Raw genomic sequence first — 25,000 nt, forward strand, 5'->3', positions numbered from 1 at the left:
TTCTGTTTCAGAATAGCTTGAATAATCCCGTGCTAAATTTTTGTGACAATCATGCTTGAAAATAGTTTTATCCGAGTGAAGAAAACAAAATTGTGAGAAGTGATCGGTTAGATCGGAAATTATGTTGCCACTGGTTTTATAATCTTCAAGATTACTTATAAAGATATTGTCAATAAGTGAATAAGAATTATTATACACTCTTGTTGGTTTATCGATTGTTGGCATTAAGTTAAAGCTTTGCAGGGAGAGAATAAAGTTTTGAGCATATTTACAGGAATGAAAACGGAGAAGGTTTAAATTAGTATCACCCATGAAGATAATTTTCTTCCCAGAGGCGCTAAGTTTTTCAATTGTTTCATCAAAATATTCTTGAAAATGTTCTGGTGAATTGTGCTGTCTATAGACTACACCACAAATCATATTTGCTTTTTTTGGCAAATGCAACTCAACCCGGAGAGCCTGATAAGCTTCATTAGAGGTTTTTTCAATAACTGTATATTTGAATCTTTGATCAATGTATATGCCAACACCTCCAGCTGAAAGGGGCGTCGGCACATACTCAAAGTTATAATTAGGTATCATGGGATTAAAATCCAAATCTCCAAGCTCATTTCTTATTCTAGTTTCTGTGATTCCAATTATGTTAAAATGAAAATCAAGTTCTTCTAGTAAATGGGTTTGAAATTTTTCTAAATTACTTTTCAGGCTTCTAATATTGGTATGAAAAAATGAAAGTCCATCGGTTGAATTAGACGAAATCTGGAATTGTCTTTTAAAATGACAGAAACTATGGGGAGAAAAGTATCTACAGCTGATAGCTGTGGTATAGGGATCAAAATCAGACCTTCCATCGGGAAAACTGTTTAGAGTAAATATATCCAATTCATTAAAGCTTGGTAAACGCTCAAGATATTTCTTGGTAGGGAGACTTGTGTTTAAACTATTATTAAACTGACCGTGAGAAGGAATAATATCACATGAATAGTACGGAAGCTCTTGTAAGAGAGCTTTGTTTACCTTAGTTGGTTGTATTGCTACTTGACTTATGTTTCCTTAACTTGATGACTGCTCACGGGACATAAGATTATCTAAATCCCTTGAACTCTTGATTGCGATGGGTCGAGATCCCTCGCTTTTCCTCAGCCATACAATCGAATTTTTGGCCCAGCAAAATGCATAATTACACCTCTCTTTAAATTTCTTTGCATCTGCAAGCAAGCTTTGAAGACGCGGCGTCAAATGGTCGAAGATACCAACTTGATCCAGAGAGACATCTTCCTGTAGACCGATACTCGTTGGGTTTACATTTCTAATTTCCCTACGACGTGCCATAACTTGCTCGCGAATAAGCCTTCGTGTAAATTTGCAAATTATAGGTTTGGGTCGTCGTTCGGTAGCATGGCGTGGCGTAATCCTGTGGGCTATGTCGATGTTATACGGTTTGATATCTACTCCAATTGCATTGAAGATTTTTGAGCAAAGCTGCGAGGTCTTGAAGGCATTTTCGAGTGGTTCCAACTCGGGGACGCCAACGAGTTTGATATTGTAGGAATAGCTATACTCTTGGACCTGATCAATGGCCATCGAAACTTTTGATACTTCGGTTGATAACTGCTTCAGTGATTTTTCAAGAGTGGATATTTTGTCCAAGGCTCGGTCTCTGAACTCATTAAGATCGTCATATTCTTTGCTTAGGAAGTCCAAGGACTTCAGTGCGTCTGGATCAGATGCGCTTGCAACATGGCCGCCAGCATGATTCCCCTTCAGGTTCTCTTGAACTTTCTTAAGTTCGGCAAAAACTTCTTCCACTTTTTCCTTTAGCTTGTCATTCTCAGCTTTTAGTGACTGCACAGTATCCTTAACCATTTTAAACTTATAAAACTTTGTAGCTATAAAAACATAATCACACTATCCTGGAGCTCTCAAAATTGCATCCGCACGCTGCGCTACACAAGCGCAAACTTTTGCGTTCAAATTTTTTGAAAAACATAGTTAATTCGCTGAGTTCTTTGGCATTTTCTGTTTTGGTCATGTGATTAACCAAATATGGTTGCGAGTCGAACCATACAAAGGAATGTTAAATAGAAGGCACTTGCCAAAAGAGGATAACTGCAGAGTTAAAGGAATTCGAGAATGACTATTTGGAGGGGTCCATAGCAACGGTTTGGTAGTTAAGAGCCACCCCCTTAAGTCGTGAGTAATTCACAAAGGAAAAACAAACGAGAAAGTTGGCAAAAGTTACATACATACATAATAGGGAGCTTACAAAACGACGACGCCGACGGCAACGAGGACTCATGTCACTAAGAAACTATTTCATGTCGTTTTGCGTTAAAAATGTTTAGTAACTGTCGAGGAATTAAACTGGTATGAGTGGGTTGGAAGCGTAGAGAGAGAACTGAAAATTCATCGTCATGTAATAACGTCCTCCACAGAACCTTGAATTTGGTCATTTCACGTCGTCATTTAGGAGATGACGGCAAAGAAATGTACCAAAATGTAAAACGCACGTGCAGAGCGTGCAGAGCCATTGTTTTTGGAGCTAAACCTATTGTTTTGTAGCGTCGTCGTTGCCGTCGGCGTCGTCGTTTCGTAAGCTCCCTATTACTTAATTGACCACTCCCCATAGGGGCTTTCAAGGCCAAAGAAATAATCACAACAGAACAGAACATACAGCATCAACTGTAAAGAATTGAAACTGGCCTGAGGCAAGCTAGTTGGCTATTTACAAGTGCAGCTGAGAAGTTAAACCGGGGACTATCAGGAACAAATTTAAGCAGTGGTCAAAATGGGTCTTGAACCCGGGATCACCGGATCTCAAGGCAAGCGCCATAACCATTGGGCCGGACTGCCTCATACAATTTGCATTCACTCCCGATCTTAAAGTCGGAGCTGCGATCCTTCTAGTCTTCAAATCATGCTTTTCCGGCTCTCTTGCACAGTCTTATACCCGATTCACACCAACTAAAGACGTTTAATTAAACCAGGTTTAACAAAATAAAAAATGAGCAACGGAAGGCTGAAAGACTACAGTTTTACGTAGGGTTCATGTAAGTTCTAATGTGTGTCTTCATTGTGTTGAATTTGGAGTCTACATTATGTCAGGTAGTAACTTGTATCAAGAAAACAATTTTAAACCATGTTTAACTAAACAGCTTTTAAACGTGTTTAAGCTATGGTGTGAATGCGGTGTTAGATAAAAAAACGAACAAAGTATTCGTTAATGGCACTATGAGCCCTCACGAAGAGTGCGCGTTCTTGAAAGAAGGTTGATACGTCTATTACCAGAACAGAAAGTATGGTAGGGAACTACGTTGGTTCATCAATTTATTCTTTTGCCTTTAAATGGGCTGAAACTTGAGTATACGTAATAGCAAGATATCTAAGCCCTCTTGGCCAGTAATGCTGAAGGAAAACGTTGAGCTGTTTTTTTTTTTTAATTTCACAACGACGACAATTACTTTAATCACTTCTTGACTATCGCTACACCTGCTAACTTGTTGAAAGTGTGTCTTCAACCTAAAAATAACATTGGTCTTGCTCAGCAGCTGGTAAGAGAATGCAAATATCATGATCCTCAGGTGAAGACGCTCTCTACAAAGCGACACGTTTTTAAGGAGTTTAAGAAACGACGACGGCGACTTCTACGATTATGCCACAAAACAATTCATAATAGGGAGCTCAGGCGGGCGAAGCGCGCCAGCGGAGCACCATGAATAGGATTTTTGGGAAATCTATGCATGCGAGAAATTTTGGTTATGACGTCACGTACGTCCGCCCGCCCGTACAGACTGTCGGGGTGGAGGTGGGGAGGCAGGACAGCCCCTGGGGACGGAGTGTTCGGGCAACTTTCCTTGGATGGAAATCGGGTGGCAGCGTTGCATTTGGCAACCCGCGTTTTTCTGGCGGGAAATCATATCAGTGATGAGCAACGGGATAAAGAGCAGGCGACGAAATTTGAAAAATTGAAGGTGGCTCAAACCAGTTTCAACACTTTCAAGAGACCTTGTTATTAGAAGAATTGACACTGTAACACTTTATCACGTAACAGCTACCTTAAATTTTCAATTATTTAAGGTGGCTCTGAATCCGCTCCACATCATTTTTTTAAACTTTACAGAAAGTTTCATTCTGACGTACTGACCACATTTCAGAAATATAAAATAGGGGTCACAGACTTCGTTTTTGAGATATGAGCAGCTAATGACAAAATATGGGCTGTTTTTGCAGGGCTTTCCTGTTGCCACGGTAACCTTTTAAGTCACAAAAACAACCAAATCTTTTTCAGCGATAATCGGTGTTTCATATGGTACCATAACATTGCTGTTAAGTGAAATGGTGTTGTAGTGTCAATCCTTCTAATAAGAACAGCAAGTTTTGAAACCGGTTTGAGACACCTTAAGAGAGGAAAGCCTCGCGAGAAGCCGAGGAAGGAGAAGAATAGAAAATTTCAATGAAAATCAACGTTAAGGTGAAAGAAATAGAGAGAGAGACAAAACAATTATTTACAACGGTTAGCTTTCAGGTAAGCTTAATGGTTTCCTTCTTTAATAATAAGCTTATATGCCTCGCTGCCTGACATATTTTTTAAACCTATCTAAAAAAGGAATAACGTCTGAAATTGTGTACAATTCCGTGTTGACAGAGATTCTGACATATATCAAGAATCACATTTATAAGGTTTTTTGTGTGAAATGGGTGTCCAGTTGTGAGCTGCTTTGTTTGACTGTGAAATTTCAGTCGATTAAGCGAATTTACTACACTTTAGGTTGACTTTTTAATTAGTAAAGATTTTTACTGTTGTTCTGAACTGAAGAGAGAGGTAGTAAAGATTGTCAGTCAAACGGAAAATGTTGTGAAAGAGATTACTGTGCATGTAATTTCAGTTTTACTTGTTGATTAAAATGGTTAGTTGTTGTTTGCAAGGCTTGTTTGTTTACTGATGTCAGCTCAGAGGTTTTTGATCTGTTTGATTACTGTAAACTGTACACACTAATAACGATTAATTTTGTACTTTATACAGAATCATTATTATTTCCATAAAGTTAACACTATATTGCTTTCTGGGGTTATAAACGGGAGCTCCGCTTTTAGGTTTGGCTAAATCTATATATTATCATTGGTTAAAAGGGAAAAATAATCGTACTTCCCTTATGTGGAGCGGTGAACTAAGTATTTATGTAGCGTGATTTTAACCAGGAGAAATAGAACGCGACCTTCCCAAGTTAACTACTTACCTTTTGTGCCTGCTGCCGTCGTGGATACCACACTTGGAGAGACTGTTGTTTCAGTTGGAGTTGAGGCTGCTGTCTTGATCAGCACATCACTTGTTGTCGGAGTCAAGGTGGTGATTTCTTGTTGGGGCTTCTTCACTATTGTCAAAGGCTCGTAATAGGTGAATCCATCACGGCTTTGCAAGGTCTTATCAGAAGACGTTCTAGAGACGGCGTTAAGCTCACAAGTGCGTAAGGATCGCGCGCTTTGAGCTTCAAAATTGAGGGAAGCACATCTGTGATTCGAATGACATTTATGGGCGCAGGCCAGTTCGCTGCGAACTTGGTGTACCGAAATCACGTGACCATTTAACGCTTCTCCTAAAAAGATAAATGCAAGTTTTCAGTGTTCATTGGTCGTTTTCACACTAGAAGACGAACAAAGCGTTTAAACGGGCAAATCGTCCTATAGTTTGGTCAGTATTAGATTTAGGATCGACAGTGTTGTTATTCTTCGCTATTACCTGCGGAAAACCCATTCGATTCTCCTTAACCTCTGATCGAGTGGCTGAGAATATACGGGAGTCATTCGTGCTATCTGAGACTTATTGCTAAAAGAATAGTTTAAAATTAACTTGGACCCTGAAAATGCCCTGGCATAGACCGCGGTTTTACGCCCACATTTGTTAACGGAGTTCATGGTTTAGAGCATCTCCTTTGCGACCAATCAGAGAGAGATGAGACTCGTGTTACTTGGTGTAGGAGTCACAAAATGACCCTCTTATCGTGGTAAACCAGAATAGGCTTAAAGTGATACTATGACCAAAAAAAATCAAGTTCCATTTTTCTTTGGATTTGAAAGCTATATTAACTAAACACTAAGTGACCCAAGTTTTAAGCTCTGATTTCAAAAGAACACCGTTTATTTTAACAGGAATTTTCGTATTTAATGGTCCGCCATTACCAATATTAAAATCTTGAATGATATGGATCGAGGAGAAAATGACGTTAAAGACTCAATAGTTAAAGAATGCGATGTGTGTGTACGCGGATGAATTAATATGCAGCTCGGGAGTTTCGGGGTATGGGACTTTAAAACTCTTGTTTTGCACATATAGTAAGCTGCGTTTACCAGCTGAAATTTCAAGCTGGTGAGTAAATGACGTCTTTTTTCCCACGATCCAACCCTCTGAGGTCCAATCGCTCAGTTTGGAACGTGAGTAATGGTGGACAGTGAAAAATCCAAAACTTACCCTCAAAGTTAACAGTAAAATCCAAAACTCTTTGGATAAAAACCAAAGCTCAAATTTTTTTTGCAGTCCAACGTTAAGCAATCACACTTTCAAAATATCAAGAAAAAAGGAAGTGATTTTTTTATCATTGTAGCACTTTAAGGAGACACCTTGTGGCACACTGTCACGTGTACGTATGCAAATTAACCAGGAGTCTACATATAAAGCCCGTTTTCATTGAGAGCATAATTAACAATATAAACTGTAATAATATTACAGGAGTTATCAGTAGCACGCATCCCTCAACGACATTTTTCATATTGAAAATAAAATTTAGGCGGACGTCCATCAAATGTTTCCACGACGAATTCAACTGCGGTCAAGAGAAAAGGAGTATCGTCATGGACACATTTGATTGACGTCCACCTAAATTTTACTTTAATTCGAAATATGAAAAAACGTCGTTGAGGGGCTCGTGTAACTGATAACCGCTGTAACTATGTCAATATCCTTAGTCAAAAGATATGTATGTTTCGGAAATATTTTATTACAATCATGAATTGATTACATAAGAAAAATACAGAAAAAAAATTAAATAGAATTAACATATATCTGTGATGAAAAACTGAGGAGAATGATCTAAATTTACAAACATGATTTGTCTTTGTAAAGTATAAAGTCAAAGCTTGTCCTTCGTTTTCGCTTAAATGTGTGGTGTTTGAAGAGAAATAATTCTGTAGAGTCAATGTTGAGAAAGAAAAGATGCAAAATTGTGAATTGAATTTCGAGTTGTTCGCGAGCTTTTCTCCGAGCTTGGCGTCAGCTGCATGTGTGTCACGTGTTGATAGGTTCGCTACCTGCAGCCTTTGCGATTTGTCAAAGCAACTGTGACTTAATTTGTATCGAGATTTTTTCTCGCCAACATTGTAGATACAATCAGCGCCAACTACACGCTGTACCCATAAATGCTTTCGACTCTCGCCTACTGCAATTTGAAACTTTTATATTTTGATAAAAATCATGAAACCTCAAAGTGTGACTTTCGAATCAGATAGGGGTTGACTTTCCGACACGGTCAGTTTATGACGCTCTTAGATCGATCGCCGGGCTGTAACTATTTTGTCTGTGGATGAAATCCTAAAGTGAAGAAGGGTTTTTCAGATCTATAAAATATTTGCAGTATTTCGCTGTGGTTCTGTGTCAAGCGATATTACGTACAAAGCTAAAGGGACTCCAACTTTAGCTTGATGGGAGATGAACAAATTGGAAACAAATAAAATTATATACGATCTAATATACATGTGACATACCCTCTTTAATTTTATGAAACAGGGTCGAACGCTTGAAGTCGTGTCCAAAAGATTGGTTCTTGCCGACAAAATCCAACAGGACGGTCAAGTGTAGTAAAACGCTAATCTTCGTCATCGCTAAAATCGAAGCGACCAGCATGCAGTCCTGTCAGATCTAATAACTCCAGTTATCTGTACTGGTAAATTGGGAGATCAGTCAGTATCGTTATCTGGGCTAAGTCCAGTATGAAAAATTAATAAAAAGCAATATCCAAAAATCAAGGCCACAAAATTATATGTCTTTTATAAAAACGTAATGAAGAAATTATATTTAGAGACTTACGCTTCTTGAAAAGTCCCACTTTCAAGACGACTTAAAATTTCCACTTTTAAGTACCTTAAACTGAATTGCAACTTTTGGGACGTCTTGGGACGTCTTGTAAATCTGCCAATTTAACGATACCTTCAAATGCCCCTTTTAAGGCCGCCTTAAAAATTGCCACTTTATAAGAGTCTTTAGAATTGTCACTTGTTTCATCATTAATATTTCTATAAAAATTTACATAAGGTGCTTTTTGGATGTTTCTTTTTATTGATTTTTTACAGGGGACTTAGCCCAGATACTAATAATGATCTTTGAGCTTCAGCCAGGAGAGATATAATTGGACTACGTTAGTTTGTTTTCTTAAGATAGCTTAGTGTTAGTTTAATATAATATCCAAGGGCGTTCAGTCTTATCATTTTTATGTTTAGTTCGAACTAATTGAAACTAGACCAGTCATCTCATTAGATGAAATGAGATAATGTCAGCCGGACGGATTCTTGATGCAAACGTAATTAACACAATTCTGAAAGATGATATTCGAAATGGTGATATTTTCAGTAACTTGTGTACCCGCCCATGACATAGAAGTACCAATGGTAGCATTTGGTTTTACGCTTATCCCATTCATTGATTGTAAAACCCCAGCCATAAAATGGAGGCAAAAATGAATGTTGGAACACTTACAATAATGCACCTATGTAATCCTAAAATCAAGATTGCAAAAAATTTTGAAATCACTTGATTTGCGTTAATCTTCAAAATACAAAGAAGCTGTCAGAACTGCAGTCAATAAAATTTCGGTTTCCGTCTGAGTTCACCTTAAGAGTTTATTTTGTCAAAGAGTCAAGTATAGTTTTAAAAAGTTGGTGGCTAAAATTTTTTACGGGTAAAATTAACGGATTTAAAACTTTAACAAGTTTTTAACAAGTTCGAGTAACAATTATTCGCCGAAGGCAATGATTATCGGTGAATATTCACCGAGACGAAGTCGAGATAATCACTGAGCCTGAGGCGAATAATTGTTTTAGTATAAATACACAGCTGATTATTTCAAAAAAGAGAAAATAAAAAACATTTCAACGCGAAATCATCTTCCTTTACAGTGGCAAAACGACTACTGGCAGCCATTTTGTCCGTCGAGGTGATTATCGGCTGGTAATCCGAGATAGCGAGCCAATGAGAGCACGCGATTTTGTGTAATCACCTGTGTATTTATGCTAATTCCCGTTATTGCCCAACATAAAATCTTGGTAGCTTTTCCATTCGTCTTCCGAGCTTACCGTGAAAAATCTGCCGCTAGGAAAGTCTGGTGGATTGGGCTTTTTATGCTTCACACCAATCTAAAAAACAAGCTTATCGATGCCACACTCACGCGCTTTGTCTTGAAACCCTCCGTAGCCGTCAAGAACGTAACAATCTGAAAAGCTTTCTTTACTTATTGTCATATAAGTAGACCACTTTTCGGCTGAAGAAACTGGAAGAAAAATCGCTCGGGCGGTCGTTGTCTGCGTTGTCATGATCAATCAGATCGGTCTGCATGCCAGGTGCTTATAGTTTGGTGGCTTAACGCAAAATTTAATTATAATTAGGCTCGTTCGTGACAAGAGTGATGAAAGCATGAAATTTGGCACACAATTTGCTTACACCCTTCCAAATGATATTAGAAGGGAAGCCCATGTCAATCTGCCCACGCTTCCTTTTTAAAGAGATTTTACTATTCAAGATTTGGGATTCCTGTGGTATCGTCTATTAGTCAGCGTGGCGGGCATGAGAATTGAATAGTGAAGTAACACCTGTCCTGGAGCACATTGCGACTCATCCCTGCCAGCAGCTGGGTGTCTGGTCAGAGAATTTCCAGAAGTTAGGGAGATTTAGGATCATAATACATGACAAATCAAGTCCCCTGGTCTCTGTGGACGCCACATGCTTCATGCTATTCTCGAATTGAAGCGAAACAGAGACTTGGACATTATTCCTCCAACGCAGTTAGATATTTGGAAAAATAATGTGATGATGACGTTTCAGTTGGGGAGAGATATACTTGCAAAATTAATAAAAAGTAAGTAAACACTTTGTTATCGAAAGCCGTTTTTCTCAAAGTAAAATGAAAAAGAACTATAGTTTTCTCTCTAAACAATTTCAACTTAATTTCAGGATGCAATTCTGCAGCATGCTCAAAGGGCAGTATACCAGGCAGGGATTTGGACATCATTAAAACACGCGGTGCAGGATGTTCCTTCTGCCACAGATTTTTCATGGGTTGAAGGAGAGAACAATCATGATCAGTGGAAACCAGTTTGGATGACCATTACGTGCACGCCATTGTGTAAATGTGACTGCCCAGAGCGAAATCTTAGAGCGACGCGACGGGCGTTTGTGACGGTTTTTGCAACGAGCATAAGCATTCCTAGTATGATCAGATTGGTTATACGAGAAGACGCGGTCATTTCTCAGGCTTTTCTGCTTTTATTTATTTTGCCTTTGTTATTGGTCAAGCGAAGACTGGATATCACTACCCGCGTGGCTTTGTCAACGCTTTTTTAAAATCCAATCTTAAATAAAATAGGAAAGTACATAAACAAGTGATCAAATCAAGATAAAAATGCAACAATTGCCTTAAATAGTGGTAAAATAATTCCGTTGAAAATCGTACCACAGGTATCCCAAAATATTGAATTTGGTCAAAAACTAAAATCTCCTTAAAACGGAAGCGTGAGCAGATTTACATGGGCCTAACCCCTTTTAATATCATTTGTTAGGGCATAAGCAAGTTGTGTGCCAAATTTCACGCTTTTATCACTCTTGTACGTTACAATCAGGCCATTGAGACACCTGACTATTGTACCGGATGTCACTGATGTCACGGCATGTGCAGAATTATAATGTCCACGAAACATACGTTCAGCGGTCATGTTAGCCATGAAATCAACCACGTCTCCACTGACAACAACAACTATTTTCATTATAGGACTAGCTCCGTGAGTGGGCAAGATGAACCAAATCCAGCGCCGTGATTGGCTACCCGAGAGTGCAAGACGGAGCTGTCTTGCCCGCTCGGGATTTCTCCCTTGGTCCCGCAAGATCAAAGATCATTTTTTGGTGTTTTATCCCATTTAATAAATGCTCTATTGACCAAGCTTGTTAGGTCAAGATTGCTGGATATTGGCCTCATTCTTTTTTTGCGTGTTCTGTTTGCGTGACTTCGTCTCGGTCCATAAACACGCAAAAAAAGAACTTGGCCAATATCCAGCCATCTTGACCGAACTGACTTGGTCAATAACCCATATTTATTATTACAACCTTTTTCTACCATTAGCTTTAAATTTTTAAAGGAATTTTAGAGCTATAAAAGGGGAGACGATCCGCGAACTGCTAAACTTTTACAATTTAGAGGTGTCTAGGGGCTAAATAAACTAAAATTTTCAAGTTAGCCCCTACAAGCTAAGGAACGGTAGTTACACAAATTGAAGCGACTACAAAATAAAACCGCAACAACAGATACACACATTTAAAAACTAAGACAAAAATAAGCAGAAATAAAGGCAGACGTTGACATTTCTTTTCGACTGGGGTTAAATTTTCAGGTAAACTTTATTTTAAATAATAAGAACCGGTCTAATTTCATACTTTTTGGGATATGTAATACCTGAAATTAAAAAAAAAGTGATATACCGAATACCCATATTTAAGCTGAAATATACCGACTGAAAAACCCCTGTGCACCTTATACCCAAAAACCCTGGCCGACCCTGAGTACCAGCTGCGTGCGACGAAGTGTTTAGGATTATTAATAGTTTGAAGGCTTCGCACAACACCGTAGGTTTCTTAAAAGTTACCATAATTTAAATTTCAAGTTATGAGCATTTTTGAGCATTTTCTCCAGGGATTGACTGCAAGACAAGAAACGAGGAATGAATTAAATGTTTGAAGTAAATAATTTGCCGGCACTTACCTTTGCAGACTGTGTACCAAGTCCGAGTTTCCTTTTTCATTTAAAAAGAAGGAGACCTACAAACCATAGTGCTTTGCAGTCATTTCCCATTCGAAGCTACGATAATCTTGGAAACAGACCTTTGTTTTCACACAGTGAAAGGTTACTAGTCAAAATAATGGCTTCGGAGAAGGATGTTATGAACAAGAGTCAAATTATTAACAATAACAATCAAATGGTATCGAATCTACTGCTAATGGAACCGTTATGAAGTTTCCAGAAGAACCCAGAGGTTTCAATAAAATGTGAAGTTGTCGGCTGGTTTGAGTGGAGTACACGATTTTTCCGGCCGACGCTTTTCGTCGGGTGTCGGCACTTAAAATTTAGGAAGCTTAAGCGACGGAAAAGAGAACGTCATCTCAAAATATAAATTCACGTTAATGGAATCACTTCGTGACCATTTCAACCTTTTTAATCTGACAAGGATGTGGTAGCTGCTCAAAAAATACCACTAGTTGGAACGGTGTTTAATTTAGGAGAAAAAATAAAATTTTATCCTCAAGTGCTGACGTTCAGTTCATAAAACCTCAAAGTTGGCTATTTCACGTTGTTGTTTGGCGGACGGCAGCAAAGAAATGGACAAAAGTGAAAAATGCAATGGCCACGAAAACGTCACTTCAAAATATAATTAACAATAAAATTAGAGTTTCTCCTTTTTTCAAACAAGTAAACATATTCTGTCCTTAGATACAGTTAGGGTAATCATATGAAGACGAAATTTGGCGAAGTACCCATCATAGATTTCTCACATCACATTTTCCTCAAAATAACGTTACCATGGCGACGATATAAGGCATTTCTTTGAGCCTTAAAATCAAGATATATTGCCTTTTTTTGAAAAAACGGGACGGCAAAATGTTCCCGTTCAGCGTTACCAGATAACGTTAGAAAAAATCTCAACAAAATCCAACAAAATCTGTGGGTTAGTCTTTCACAAAAATCTTTTTTTTTTTTAAATTTGTCTGTAATTTTTTTTTTCACCTACAGAATTTTTTTAAACTTGAAAAACAAACGTTTTAAATTATTCTAAGCTAACATGCAAAAAATAAAAAACATTCACCGTCCGGAGGCAGAGATACAAGCGAGTAAAGTTGCAAAATCGGGAAAAATGAGGGCGTCACCCGCCCATTCGAGTGCACGCGCCAGTGGAGCTACAAGTCAACCCAAACGGATTTAATTAAGGGTCATTAATCCGTTTGCGCACAATTTTCGTAGTTTTCGTTAGTAGGAGTTCTCTATATTCCATATATAAAGGAACTAATAACACTTTTGCTTTGTGGCATCATCTTTGCCGTAGCCGTCGTCTTTGCTTAAACTACTGAGAACCGATTTCTCTTTCGCCTTCTACATCGATTTAAAATTTCATGTTTACCCACCGTTGCAAATTCTGCTGTATGCATATTCCACTAGCCTTCCAATCAAATTTCGTCTTGAGAAGAATTCAGAGGGACTGGAGAATGTCCCACAAACTCTGGTCAGGATCTAATACTAGCTGCTTGCCCGCAAAAAAGTGTTTCAAAATTTATCGCCCTTTAAAGTCTCTGGACGTCGCTTGAATGCACTGACAACTCTTCAGAGATAAAACATTCATTAAAATGACTTGTACACATGACACATAAATGTAGTTTCATGCGGTGAAACGTAAACATGCGAATAATGAATGATCACATATTAGGCCGTCCACTTTTTCCACCCATATATTTTTGAAAGTTCAAAAAGAAATTAAAATGAAAAGGATAGGATGATAAGGTCTTAATCTAATAAATGAACATTGGTTTTGCCTGTGCAGATTTTCATTTTCAACGTCAACCCCAGAGTAAACGAGATACCTTTCCACAGGTGAGGTTCTTTGTACGCATGGAAAAAAAATATGTTAACGTTAACTCTCCGAGGCTCTACTCGTTTCTGTCCCCTGCCGCTGGGTACTTTTTGCAGCTTTTTAGATCGCTTATCATTTTGTTGTTTGTTTTTTCACTCCAACCTAATTTCTTTGTTTTAAAGAATGGAACAGTTGCAAAGCATCTCGGTTTTTGGTATGAACATAAGATTACGTTGGGTTTATTCAATCTATATGTTGATATTTAATAACCTGCTGAGGTAGTAATATAATAAAATATTTTAAAACTCGACCAATTTTAATCGTTTGTTCGGCGAGTAAAATAGAAATTTAGGAATTTACTTGTTGGCAAAAAAGTGAAAAATCAAATAAGGGAGCAAACAAACAAAATCTAGAGCTACAGTGTAACGACTGCCATAATATTAAATTCAATTTTCGGATATCATTATTAATTCGTTCTTTCTTCTCTGAGATCCAAAAAAATAAATAAGTTAACAACCTAAGCAAATAACGTGACATAGTAATTCTCATAACCACCACACAGTTCGTTTCACAGAACGAGATAGCTGCCTCTCTTCTGAACTATGGGAACTTCCCAGCTGCAGTTTCATTCTGGAAACATTGTTGATTTACTAATATTGCTTCCCCGGGGACATAATTTTCGTACGGTTTGCACTCATTCATTACGCAGCTTGAACTTTAGAAGCGACGTCTTTATCGGGATCAGGAACGCCACGAAACATAAAATCAATAAAGAGCTTTCCAGGTGATCTGGTGACGTAATTCGGAGGACTGGGGAGAAACATTTTAACACCGTATCCCACAACCGCGCGCGGCCTTATTTTCGAATTCAACAGGGCAGAGGCGAGGTTAGGTCTTGTCGGGTCTACTTGAATGTTCATTCAGTAACAGGAAATGTAGTATACACGTAATAATCTGTTGAGTTTTGGCGATGGCAATACTGCAGGGAGTTTGGAAACAACACCTAAGGCCGCGCGCGGTTGTGGGATACGGCGTTAAAATTCTTCTTCCCAGTCCACCAAATTACGTCACCAGATCACCTGGTTAGCATTACGTCTACGGGAAACGCGAACGGCAAAATTGACCTCGTGACAATGATTTTCCCGCCATTTTTTTACGTTTGCCGGATGCGTGGAGTTTTCTTCTCGTTATTTCTGCATAACAAGTTGCTTGTGGAAAAAAAGACCCCCAAAACCATAGTCCGGTAAGTCAAACAATGAAAAATTAGATTTCATGGTAGTAGCCTGACTGACTCCTTCCCTCATGATTTTTTCATAAACTCAAGTTGACTCATAAAACAACTTCATCGAAACTCGCAAAATTTAACAGAAAGGATTTTATTTTACATTTTATCATTTTTTATTTTCATTTTTTACATAGAGTCTTTTTCTACAAACAGTGTTTAAAAAGACTCCGGCTTTTTGCTTTTGTTTTTGTTTTTTGTTAACGAAATACTCGAGATTAACAGAGTCCAATTCCAGAGTCCAATTCCAAGTTGCTGCGGATCACGCAGCTTAAGTCACTAGCTGCACTCCATTTTACGTGAAACGTGAAACGGAAAGCCGACGTATGCCGTTTCACGTAAACGGGATGTTAAAAGTTGTGCCTCACGTGTGCACGAACACGCAGTTTTAAAAACACATGCGACACACACTCAAGTATACTTCTTAATTCGCCCTAATTTATAATGGTAATGAAGTCTCATTCGGTCTGTAATCATACGAGTCATGAACAAAATCCGCGGGTGTCCGTTTTGTTCAATCATGAGTATGATTACAGACCGAATTAGACAACACGATGTCCTCTTACCAATTTATCATAACCATTACAATTTCCGGAAAAACAAATGCATTCCTTTTTCAGTGTCTAATGTTACAAATTTGTCCATTTTGGAAAAATCCCCAGTTTGGCAGGGTAAGTGGTTGTTGCTATGTCTATGGTTATTATGATAAATTCTTTGATTGGTGGGTTAAGCTGAGTGCACTTATTATGATTAGCTGATGTAATTGTCCGTTTACAGGTGTCTGATTTCAGCCAACTGTCGAGTTAGTGTCCGATTACAACCCTACAAATAATTAGTGAAAAATAAAGCAGTTAATGAATGCACCAATCAAATTTGAGAAAATTGTAATGGTTATGATTAAAACCACAAACGGATCATCTGTCTGGCACAAACTTGGAGAATTAAGCCATAGATGACGTTTTCCGTGTTTCCATAGCCTCCTCTAAACACGAGGGGGAGTTGGGAGAATTCTCCCAACTTCCCGAGTGTTTAGATGAGGCTATGGAAACACGGGGAAAAAAAGTCCTCTACTGCTTTTATAAAATATTTCTCAAAGATAATTCGACAAATGAAGGTAAAAAATGAAGGAAAATTCTTGATTGAAACAGATTTTCTGGATACACGCTCATATTTCCTACCAGCCAATCAAAATTCGTGATGTCACAGCCGTGTTTCCATACTCTCATCTAAACACAGCTATTGACCAATGAGAGTGGGCGTACTATCCTAATTATTTTAAAAAAGAACTATACACTGAGGTAGACCTTGAATGTAAACTCGGGCACTGAATGAGATAAAAACCGTTTATGATTAATTTTCTTCGGCGGTACTGATCGGGGATGTTCGGGGAAGACCGATAATCCGAAGGTCTCAGGCTCGACTCCCGGAGCACTCGGATTTTTTCCGAGTAACCCCGAGTCGCCATCGGAAAAAAATAATCTCTTTACTCAACGGTATTCGTAAACCGTTCTTTGTGCAAGAGCTTTATTTTTGCCTCCATATATGTACCTTGCAATCAATGATAACAAACAATTGCTAGTGTTAGGACAGAGCCATCGCATGCTAATTAGACAAAACGTAAACGGCGATTTCCCTATAGATAGGACTTGATTTTGATTACCACGGAGAAGAATCGTGCGAATACAAGAGTCTTGGAAGCTTTCACGAGCGTGAGCAGCAGAGGTCTGGTGATGACGTCACAGATGAAAAACTGGTTGAGTCACAAAGTGGCTGTGGTGATGACGTCATCACGTTTTTAATTAAATACCTGGGGCCCGTTTCTCAAAAGTCCCGAAAACTTTACGGGTCCGAGAAGCCATCTGTGAAATTGCCAACCGTTTGTTTTGGAAAGCCAATCTTTTAACATGTTTTCAAGGTAACAAAAAGGAAAAATAACTGTGAAGTTTGACGGATTAAATGCTTTCCGTTCATGAGTTACAAAGGAAATTGTGACACCCGAAAATGGCCTGTAACGTTTCGGGACTTTCGAGAAACGGCCCCCTAAGGCCCGTTTCTCAAAAGTCCCGCAAACTTTTCGGGACCGAAAGTCCCGAAAACCTTTCGGGACCGAAAATCCATCTGTGAAATTGCCAACAGCTTGTTTTGGAAAGCCGATCTTTTAACATGTTTTTTAGGTAACGAAAAGAAAAAAGACTGTGAAGTGTGAACACTTAAATCCTCTCCGTTCTTGAAACACCAACGGAATTGTGACACCCGAAAACGAAAGTTTCGGGACTTTCGAGAAACGGGTCCTTGGCCCCCTGTTGGAAGGGTAGATAGCTCTATCCACTGGATAAATCACTATCCACCGGATAACTCAATTGGTTTTGCCAGTGTTTATCCTCTGGATAGTGATTTACCCGGTGGATAGCGTAATCCACCTTTTCAACGACCGAGGCTTGGATCACAGGTTATAATAACAACAACTCTGTTCATTTAACTCAATGAAAGGGAAGGATACCAGAAGTTATCCCTATCGAGGGTATCCACCCGTAGCCAGATGTAAGTGACTGAGTCGATTTGTGATGAGGGAGGAAAACCGGAGTACCCGGAGAAAAACCCTCGGAGTCAGATTGAGATCAACTGAAACTAAACCCACATGTGATTCGAGGCCAGGGTTGAACCCGGGTCACAGTGCACGTGGTTGGAGGCGCGGTTGATAACCACTAAACCCGCCCCTGACTCCCCCCTATTTTCCTTCTTCGCTACCAAAATTGAAAGAGAGGTTTACTCTTTCCGGTCAGACGTAGGTTTCTCTCTCCCAGAAAATGGATTTACTCCGAGATGTACGCACCAAATCACGGAGACACTTGCGAAGCTGATTGGTCAATAACATATAGAGCCACGGATTAATGGCGCTATTGGCGTGTCCGCACCAAAAGAGAATCGACATCATGAACCGGGGTAACGAGGAATGAAGCTCTACGTTGAAGGCCAAAATGAGGTGATAGGTGTTCGTAGGGAGCCAGCAAACTGCAAAAGCAGCGGTCACTATCACGAGCGTGCGCACAATCTTCTTCTTCACTTCATGTCGCCGTTTTTGAACATCACGTAATGATTTTTCCCCTGGTAACTTTTGAAGCCACAGGTTGCAACAAACTAAGCAGTACAGTATTGATATTGTTAGCAAGGGAATCAAATATGTGGTAAGAAACAGGTACGTGTAAAATCCAGTAACACCCTTCTGAAAATCACCAAACACTTCTTCAAACATGGGTCCGCAATATGGTCCTATCCCCTCGAGTTCCCTAACCGTCCATAAAACTCCCGCTGGGATCATGAGAATCACTGAAGACATCCAAATCAAAGAAGAAAGTACTTTTACCTGACGAAATGAGGGAAAACGGCTCATCGGGAAGACAACCGCAAGAAAACGATCCAACGCCATCAACGTGAGACTAAAGATGGACGCGGTTATGCTAACATGGAAAACAGCGTATACAGCTTTGCATGTGATTTGACCGAGAACACCAGGAAGCCATTTGGAATCCGTGTAAGGCATTGCTAAGGTGGCAGACAAGACGGTCAATGTTATTATTAGATCCGCGATCGCCATATTTACAAATAAGAAGCTGGTCAGTCTCCTCGTTTCATGTCGCCTCGTAACGATGAAAATAAGAAGAGAATTTCCTGCCAGAGCGCAGATCATGGTTATGGAGTATAACACAGTCATTGCTGTTATCTGTGTGTCGGTGAGCCATAATGGATAGTCACTGTCAGCTGTGAAATTTCCTGTTTAAGTAACATAAATTCACACAGTCAAATTAATGGTACGTTAAAAGCGTGTTTATTTCAGCGGACGCAAGCTTAGGAAACTTCCGTCGTCCGCCGTCTTGAATTCTTGAAACCAAGGAGGTGCTACAGCAGAACTGTGAACGTGGCGGTAACCTTAACCCTGTTATGGGTCGCAGATGTGTACCCGTGTAGTTTGTTTTCACGCGCTTTTTCGAGAAGTTTTTTATTCCTTGTATTTTACGGATTCAAGTAAACTTCAGGTTTAGACCTTACGGTTTCATTACGGTTTATTCACTTACGGTACTTTCTTACGGCTTTCAGAAACAACAAGGAGCTTCTTCACGTTAAAGAACACAGACTTTTCGTTACCTCACCGTAGTCACCTCACCTCACCTCAACTTATCTCACCTTACCTCACCCCGCTTCGCCTCCAAGATTCATTCAGGACATTGGACGATTCATGTATAGTCTTAGGAGTTTTGTTATCGTTTGAATGATGTGCGTAGACGAAATGTGTGAGTTATTAAAACTAAAGATTTAACTCGTATGAAGTTTTACGGCTGTTCAGTGTGTTCGTAGAAGAGCATCTTCGATAGTTCTGCGATCATAAGAGCGTTTTGGTTGGAAAGAGAAAACTTCTTCTACAATGACGGTAGGGGATGGACGAGGCGATACCCGGATTGTAAGACAGTCAAAGAGGAGCAAAGACTTTTCGCGGTGGGACGTTTTGCGCAGACGTTTTCAACTTTTAAGTTTTGGCCTACAGTAGGCTGCATTAACAATTTTCATATAAATCGGAGCAAAATAGAACTTTTACCCATTTACAGATGGGACACAACACAAAGTCTCCTCAATTAATTATTATTCAAAGATCCTGCATGTCGGTTTGGCAGGAATTGAATCCCCGTTCTTTTTCATAGTAGTCCATTCCCCTCTCTACCCCCAATAATTTTTTTTTTATCTCGGAAGAATTTTACAAATAAAAATGTGAAATGAAGCTTGGATGTTTCTTCCCATATTAATGGTGCAATTTTTTTTCTTGCTTTTCTTACGAGGAAGCTCAAACCAGTTTCAATTCTTTCAACGAAGTGTACCACTGAGAAGGATTGAATCCAGACAATTGTTTCACAAAGTGGCAATTTTATGGTACCCTATGAAGAATCCAATAATTGCTTACAAAACCATGCAATGCATTCTTTGAACCAGATCCATAGCCATCTTTACTATTGAAATTTGAGAAGGAATGAATCCAGACAATTGTTTCACAAAGCGGCAATTTTATGGCACCATATTAAAGGGGTTATGTCACGTTATTTTAGGGTGCTTATGGGAGATGAGTGTGACGTGGAATCCTTTACTGATAATACTATCGTTACATCACAAACAAGATGAATTTGAGGAAAACGACCTTTATCCAGGCTACTTGCCATAACTTGAAAAAAGTCGGGCCGATTTTTTTCACGATCACCCAAATGCAATCCTATTCAATCTCGTCCATTTGTGTTCATCGATGCTCCTCTTTCCTTTTGCTGGATTTCACTTATGTTGTTCGACAGTTTTAAGTGGTTATTGCAATGTTTCATTCTACTTTTTTCGTGTAATGAAATTACATCATTTTGACATAGCCCATTTAAGAAACCCATAATTTCTTTAAATAACATTCACCTTCAAAATTGAAAGTTTTGTTTGGGTCGTTCTGCATCGATTCTAGATAATTTAACTTAACAGAGAGTTTTATCTTTGCTTGCTAATCACTCATTTTCCAACAAAAAAATTGTGGCCAATGTCTCCCATGACTTTTAGCTCGTGGAGAGCTATCGGGATGGTTGTCGAATCAGGCTGTCAGGCGTAAACAATGGAAAGTTTGTAATCGATTTCTGAATCGTCTCAAGTTTGGCAGGCGCATTCATGCATTCGTTAAATGGTCGTTAAGGCGACAGGCGCATTCATGCATTCGTAAAAACAGAAAAATGTATTACACTGCATTTGTAACCACTCTATAGGCTTGATAATTCGCTGTATCACCTCTCTGACGCAGTATCTTACTTAATCCACGAGCTTACCACAGGATATCTTTGACTGAGATACGGTAGTAGCGTTAAGAGACAAAATGAAAAGTGTTTTAGGTGACTCTTTTGTTCCCGTGGTAACGTATTACGTTTCATTAATGCGTGCATCTTGTTAAACAATTATTGGTTTTTCATTTTGTACCATAACATTGCCATTACCGCATAAGTCTTCCGATTGCGTAAACTTCACAGCAAAATACGTGACAAGATTAATTTTCATAGTTAGGTTCATTAAAAATCCATCTGATTATTTTATAAAGTCTGAAACTTAACAACGACGTCCGATTGTGAGTTTGCAAGCATTTGAATGAAAGGATTCGCGATATTGATATTCATTTCGCAAATTCCATCTAGTGGTAAATCCGAAAAAACCTCAAAGATTCAGGTCGCAACAATTCAAGATGAAATAGTTGGGGGAAAAGAAGCTGGACAAAACCTCGAAGCTAACGTACCGCCACTATATGGACAAGTAACAAAAGTGGAAAAAGAATCTCAGTAGTTTTTTAATCATTGCTACCTTCTCTTTGAACAAAGACACTTGTTAACGAGAAAATCGTGCGTCCCTAATTAGTGTTTTGCAAAGCTGCGGTTTGATGTCTCGGATCACAACAAATTTAATAACTTAAGCCTGCGAAACTCAGATATCAAGATAACCTTGAAGGACCTCATGAAGACAGGCCCCAAAACGTTTTCGTTAGAATTTTTTAACGTCATTTTCCTTGAAATAGACGGCTAAATGAAGGAATGAACTAACGGTCCTTTCTATTATTCCTATTTACATGTCTTTTGCTTCAACAACCTGAGTGTCATAAGTTTGTGAACGCGTACAACAGAAACATTCAGGAGATGTTTGTAGACAAGGTTTTGAGTCGGATTACTTTTAAAGATATTGTAACAGTAACAATTGAAACATCCTTTCGCCTAAAACCGGCCTTGACTTTGTCACGCTTCTTCAAACGGAAGCGACCTTCGCAGGTCTGTGTTGATGAATTTCATCGGTAGACTTCTTTAGACAAGAATTTAAAAGTAATCCCTTTTTCGGAACAAACAGACTAAAAATCCAACGCTCGAAACTACGTACCGTCTGGGTCATCAAACGGCGACTTTCTGTTATTTGTCAAATAAAGTTGTTTCTATTCGCCAGCCGCCTGCACTTTGAAAAGCTCTTTCGTTCAAACGACTGTAGAGCAGAGACTTTGCTTACAAATTGGGTATATTTAGTCTTTTTTTAGAGATTTATTCGATTATTCCAATATAAGGGTCACATTTTCAGAGACACCCTCAGGCTTTGCCTCCTTCGATAGATATGTATTTGTAAACAAAAACAAGCTGTTAATTTATTGTTTTAAAGATTCTCTACGTTGCCTGCCTTCTCAGTAACAACTGTGTCGATACTTTGAATAACTCATTGTTACGTCAAAGACACTTACCGTAAGAACCATTCATTTTCTACAGATGTAAACAGCTCACGCTGTTAACAGTTCAATGTGCTCTTCGAGATCAATTCCTTGTCGTGCGTCAGATCAAAGATCTGGCCTAAGGCGACCCACTGTCATGTACAAGCGTATGTCTCTTTGCATAGGTCATTCGTTGTCATGAAACAGGAAGTACTAAGAAAAACGACCCCTATCGCCAGTAATTCCATCAATCGTAACGCCAAGAGAGAAGAAGAAGCGCCTTTGCCACGTGAGCACCATATCTGATTAGAGATACTTCCCATTCTCGTTCCCAGAGCCCTCCGTTTCTGTCAGTCGCCGACCACGTGACCAAAAGAAACGGAGGGCTCTGGGGACGAGAATGACAACTTTCGAGTATATAATGGAGTTTCGGTTATTGTACGCAACCTCAGAAATTTGAAACCATACTGGATAATTACTGCGATCATTGCGCGTCGTTCAACCAACAGAGTTTTCAAGCAAGTAACACTGGACAATACTCCTTTCGGTGTACGTTGTATCAAACTGGCTTGATCTGATTGGTGTAATTACAAATAATTAATTGAGAAACTAAATTGTGAAAAAGAGCAGATACAACGTAGATTTGATTTAGTAATGTACTATATTTCGGCTGGCCAAACCAGCCCTCTTCAGCTACAATGAGAGTACTAATTAATAATTAGACCCGTAGCCCGCAAGGGCCACGGGTCAATTGACCCGTGGCCCTTGAGGGCGAAGGGTCTAATTGTTTTAGTATCACCCAACTAGTCGGACAGAAAAGGCAACAATAAAGTTCGCAAATGCAAGTTGAAGAAATATTTATATGGAAATAAAACGAAACAAAGCGTGACGCTTTTCGCTACTCGAAGGACTGTTAGTAATACCTGGAGTCCTCTAGTAGCGTAGACAATTAAAATGCAGGATTTGCATTAGTCCACTAGTTGGGTGATACTAATGAGAGTTAGATAACTCTCCTTGTAGGTAACTCTCATTGTTTGGTTCGGCAGAAACCGGGCTAGGATTTTCAACCCGGGCAAACGGGCTGAAATATCCGCAAAAAGTCCATGTAATCGAAATGAAATTTCAGCCCGGGCTGAAAAAGGAAAGTGAGCATGCGCGTCGACTGTGTTTTCGAATCTCAGTAATTTTCCCATGCATGCAAATTTTCAGAGTTCGACACACTACATTTACAGCTAAAATACATTGCATATACAGATACACGACTAAATACACAATATTTAAGGATATACTAATTAAAAAGAAAAGCCCCTGTACAAAATGCTGTCTTGCATTCTCTGGTTTAAAACCAGTAACCTAAGTGATACGGATAAAACCAGGTAGCGGATTTCGCAACTTAGCAGATACGTAACAAAAGAACTAAGGGAATAACTGGTTGTTTTAAGTTTATTGAGGGACAGAATGTAATTTCTGCGTAGATCATGCATAAGAATATTTTGAATGCGCTTATTGCATAGAGATGTAGAGTTTGACTTAAGTGGTAAGAGGACAGGTAATTTGCAAATATAGATCTCAGTATTCCCTTATTTACATTATACCGCCGTTTCTTTGACAAGAACTTACGAAAGGCCAGTTTTTCGCTACGAGGATAACAGCGAAACCTACTTTCTTGCGAATTTTCTAGAACAAAAACTTCTTCAAAAATCAAAAGTCTACGTTAACAGCACACACCAGGGTTACTCCTTCGTATCTGGCTAGAGATCTTTTTCTCGCTACTTTTTCCTCCGGCCGCGCTTTAGCCATTTGATGAGGGCCAGTCTCGTGCTTCTCATTTTGTCTCGTTCATGGCCAAAAATAATTCTGGGTAATTTTTGCCATTCCATGCGAAAAGCTGAAATTTGCGTTTTGTTTTATTTTAGCTCATTCTTGCTTGTAAGCTACAGGTATCGAATAGAGCGGCAAGTTAGAATAAGGTAATTTTCAAGCTTTTATGATAAGGAAAAACTTGCCGTCTACCGATTGACACTTAAATGGAATGCTAAATTTATCCATTGTCGGGGATTGAACTTTGCTTTTGAACGCAAGAAAGCTATTGAATCAGTTGAAAAACACACGTTTCTTCCGAGGCAACAAGAGTTCAAACGAATGTTACTTTCTAATAGTTGAAAAATAAATTGCCCGTTAAAAATACCGAAGCAAAGGCTTGTTTTATTAGTTCAAAATTTACTGAACAAAACAAAACCCCCAATAAAACAAAACATTATTAAGTGGCTTAATTTGCCAAACAATAATTGAGAATGGAATTCCGATGCCGGCTACACTGCACATTTCTGTTTCAAGAAATCTAAGAGAAAGTACCGTTTTCTTTGATGTTGATCTGCACCGACGAGACTCTGCTCCGATTGGCTATTGCCATGGTTCAAAGAGGAAAGTCATTTGTCGGAAGCTTCTGATCTCAATGATTGACAGCCGGTCACAAATGAAAGCGGGAACTTGCTCTTTTTATCTCCACAGCAGTGAGTTTTCACTCTCAAAGTACATCGTTGGTTATGGCTTCTTACAGTGAAAACTTGCCAACTGCACTTCCTCCCTCGACGAGTCAACCATCAACT

The 25,000-nt window shown here is 39.0% G+C and overlaps 1 protein-coding gene and 1 long non-coding RNA gene across 2 annotated transcripts; both read right to left on the reverse strand.

Annotated features, from left to right (window-relative positions):
- Positions 1-5,255: 5,255 nt before the first annotated feature.
- LOC138056443 (uncharacterized) lies at positions 5,256-9,622 on the reverse strand. Its single transcript, XR_011133448.1, has 3 exons — positions 9,340-9,622; positions 7,756-7,926; positions 5,256-5,594 (listed from the first exon to the last, which is right to left on the reverse strand). It is a non-coding gene; the product is annotated as an uncharacterized lncRNA (long non-coding RNA).
- A 5,607-nt stretch (positions 9,623-15,229) lies between these two features.
- On the reverse strand, positions 15,230-22,670 carry LOC138056493 (prolactin-releasing peptide receptor-like). Its single transcript, XM_068902308.1, has 2 exons — positions 22,425-22,670; positions 15,230-18,922 (listed from the first exon to the last, which is right to left on the reverse strand). Exons 1-2 carry the CDS (start codon positions 22,438-22,440, stop codon positions 17,931-17,933), a joined length of 1,008 nt encoding a protein of 335 aa, XP_068758409.1. The 5' UTR covers positions 22,441-22,670; the 3' UTR covers positions 15,230-17,930.
- Positions 22,671-25,000: the final 2,330 nt, after the last annotated feature.

Source organism: Montipora capricornis, chromosome 7 (assembly GCF_036669925.1).
Source record: "Montipora capricornis isolate CH-2021 chromosome 7, ASM3666992v2, whole genome shotgun sequence".
Lineage (NCBI taxonomy): Eukaryota > Metazoa > Cnidaria > Anthozoa > Scleractinia > Acroporidae > Montipora > Montipora capricornis.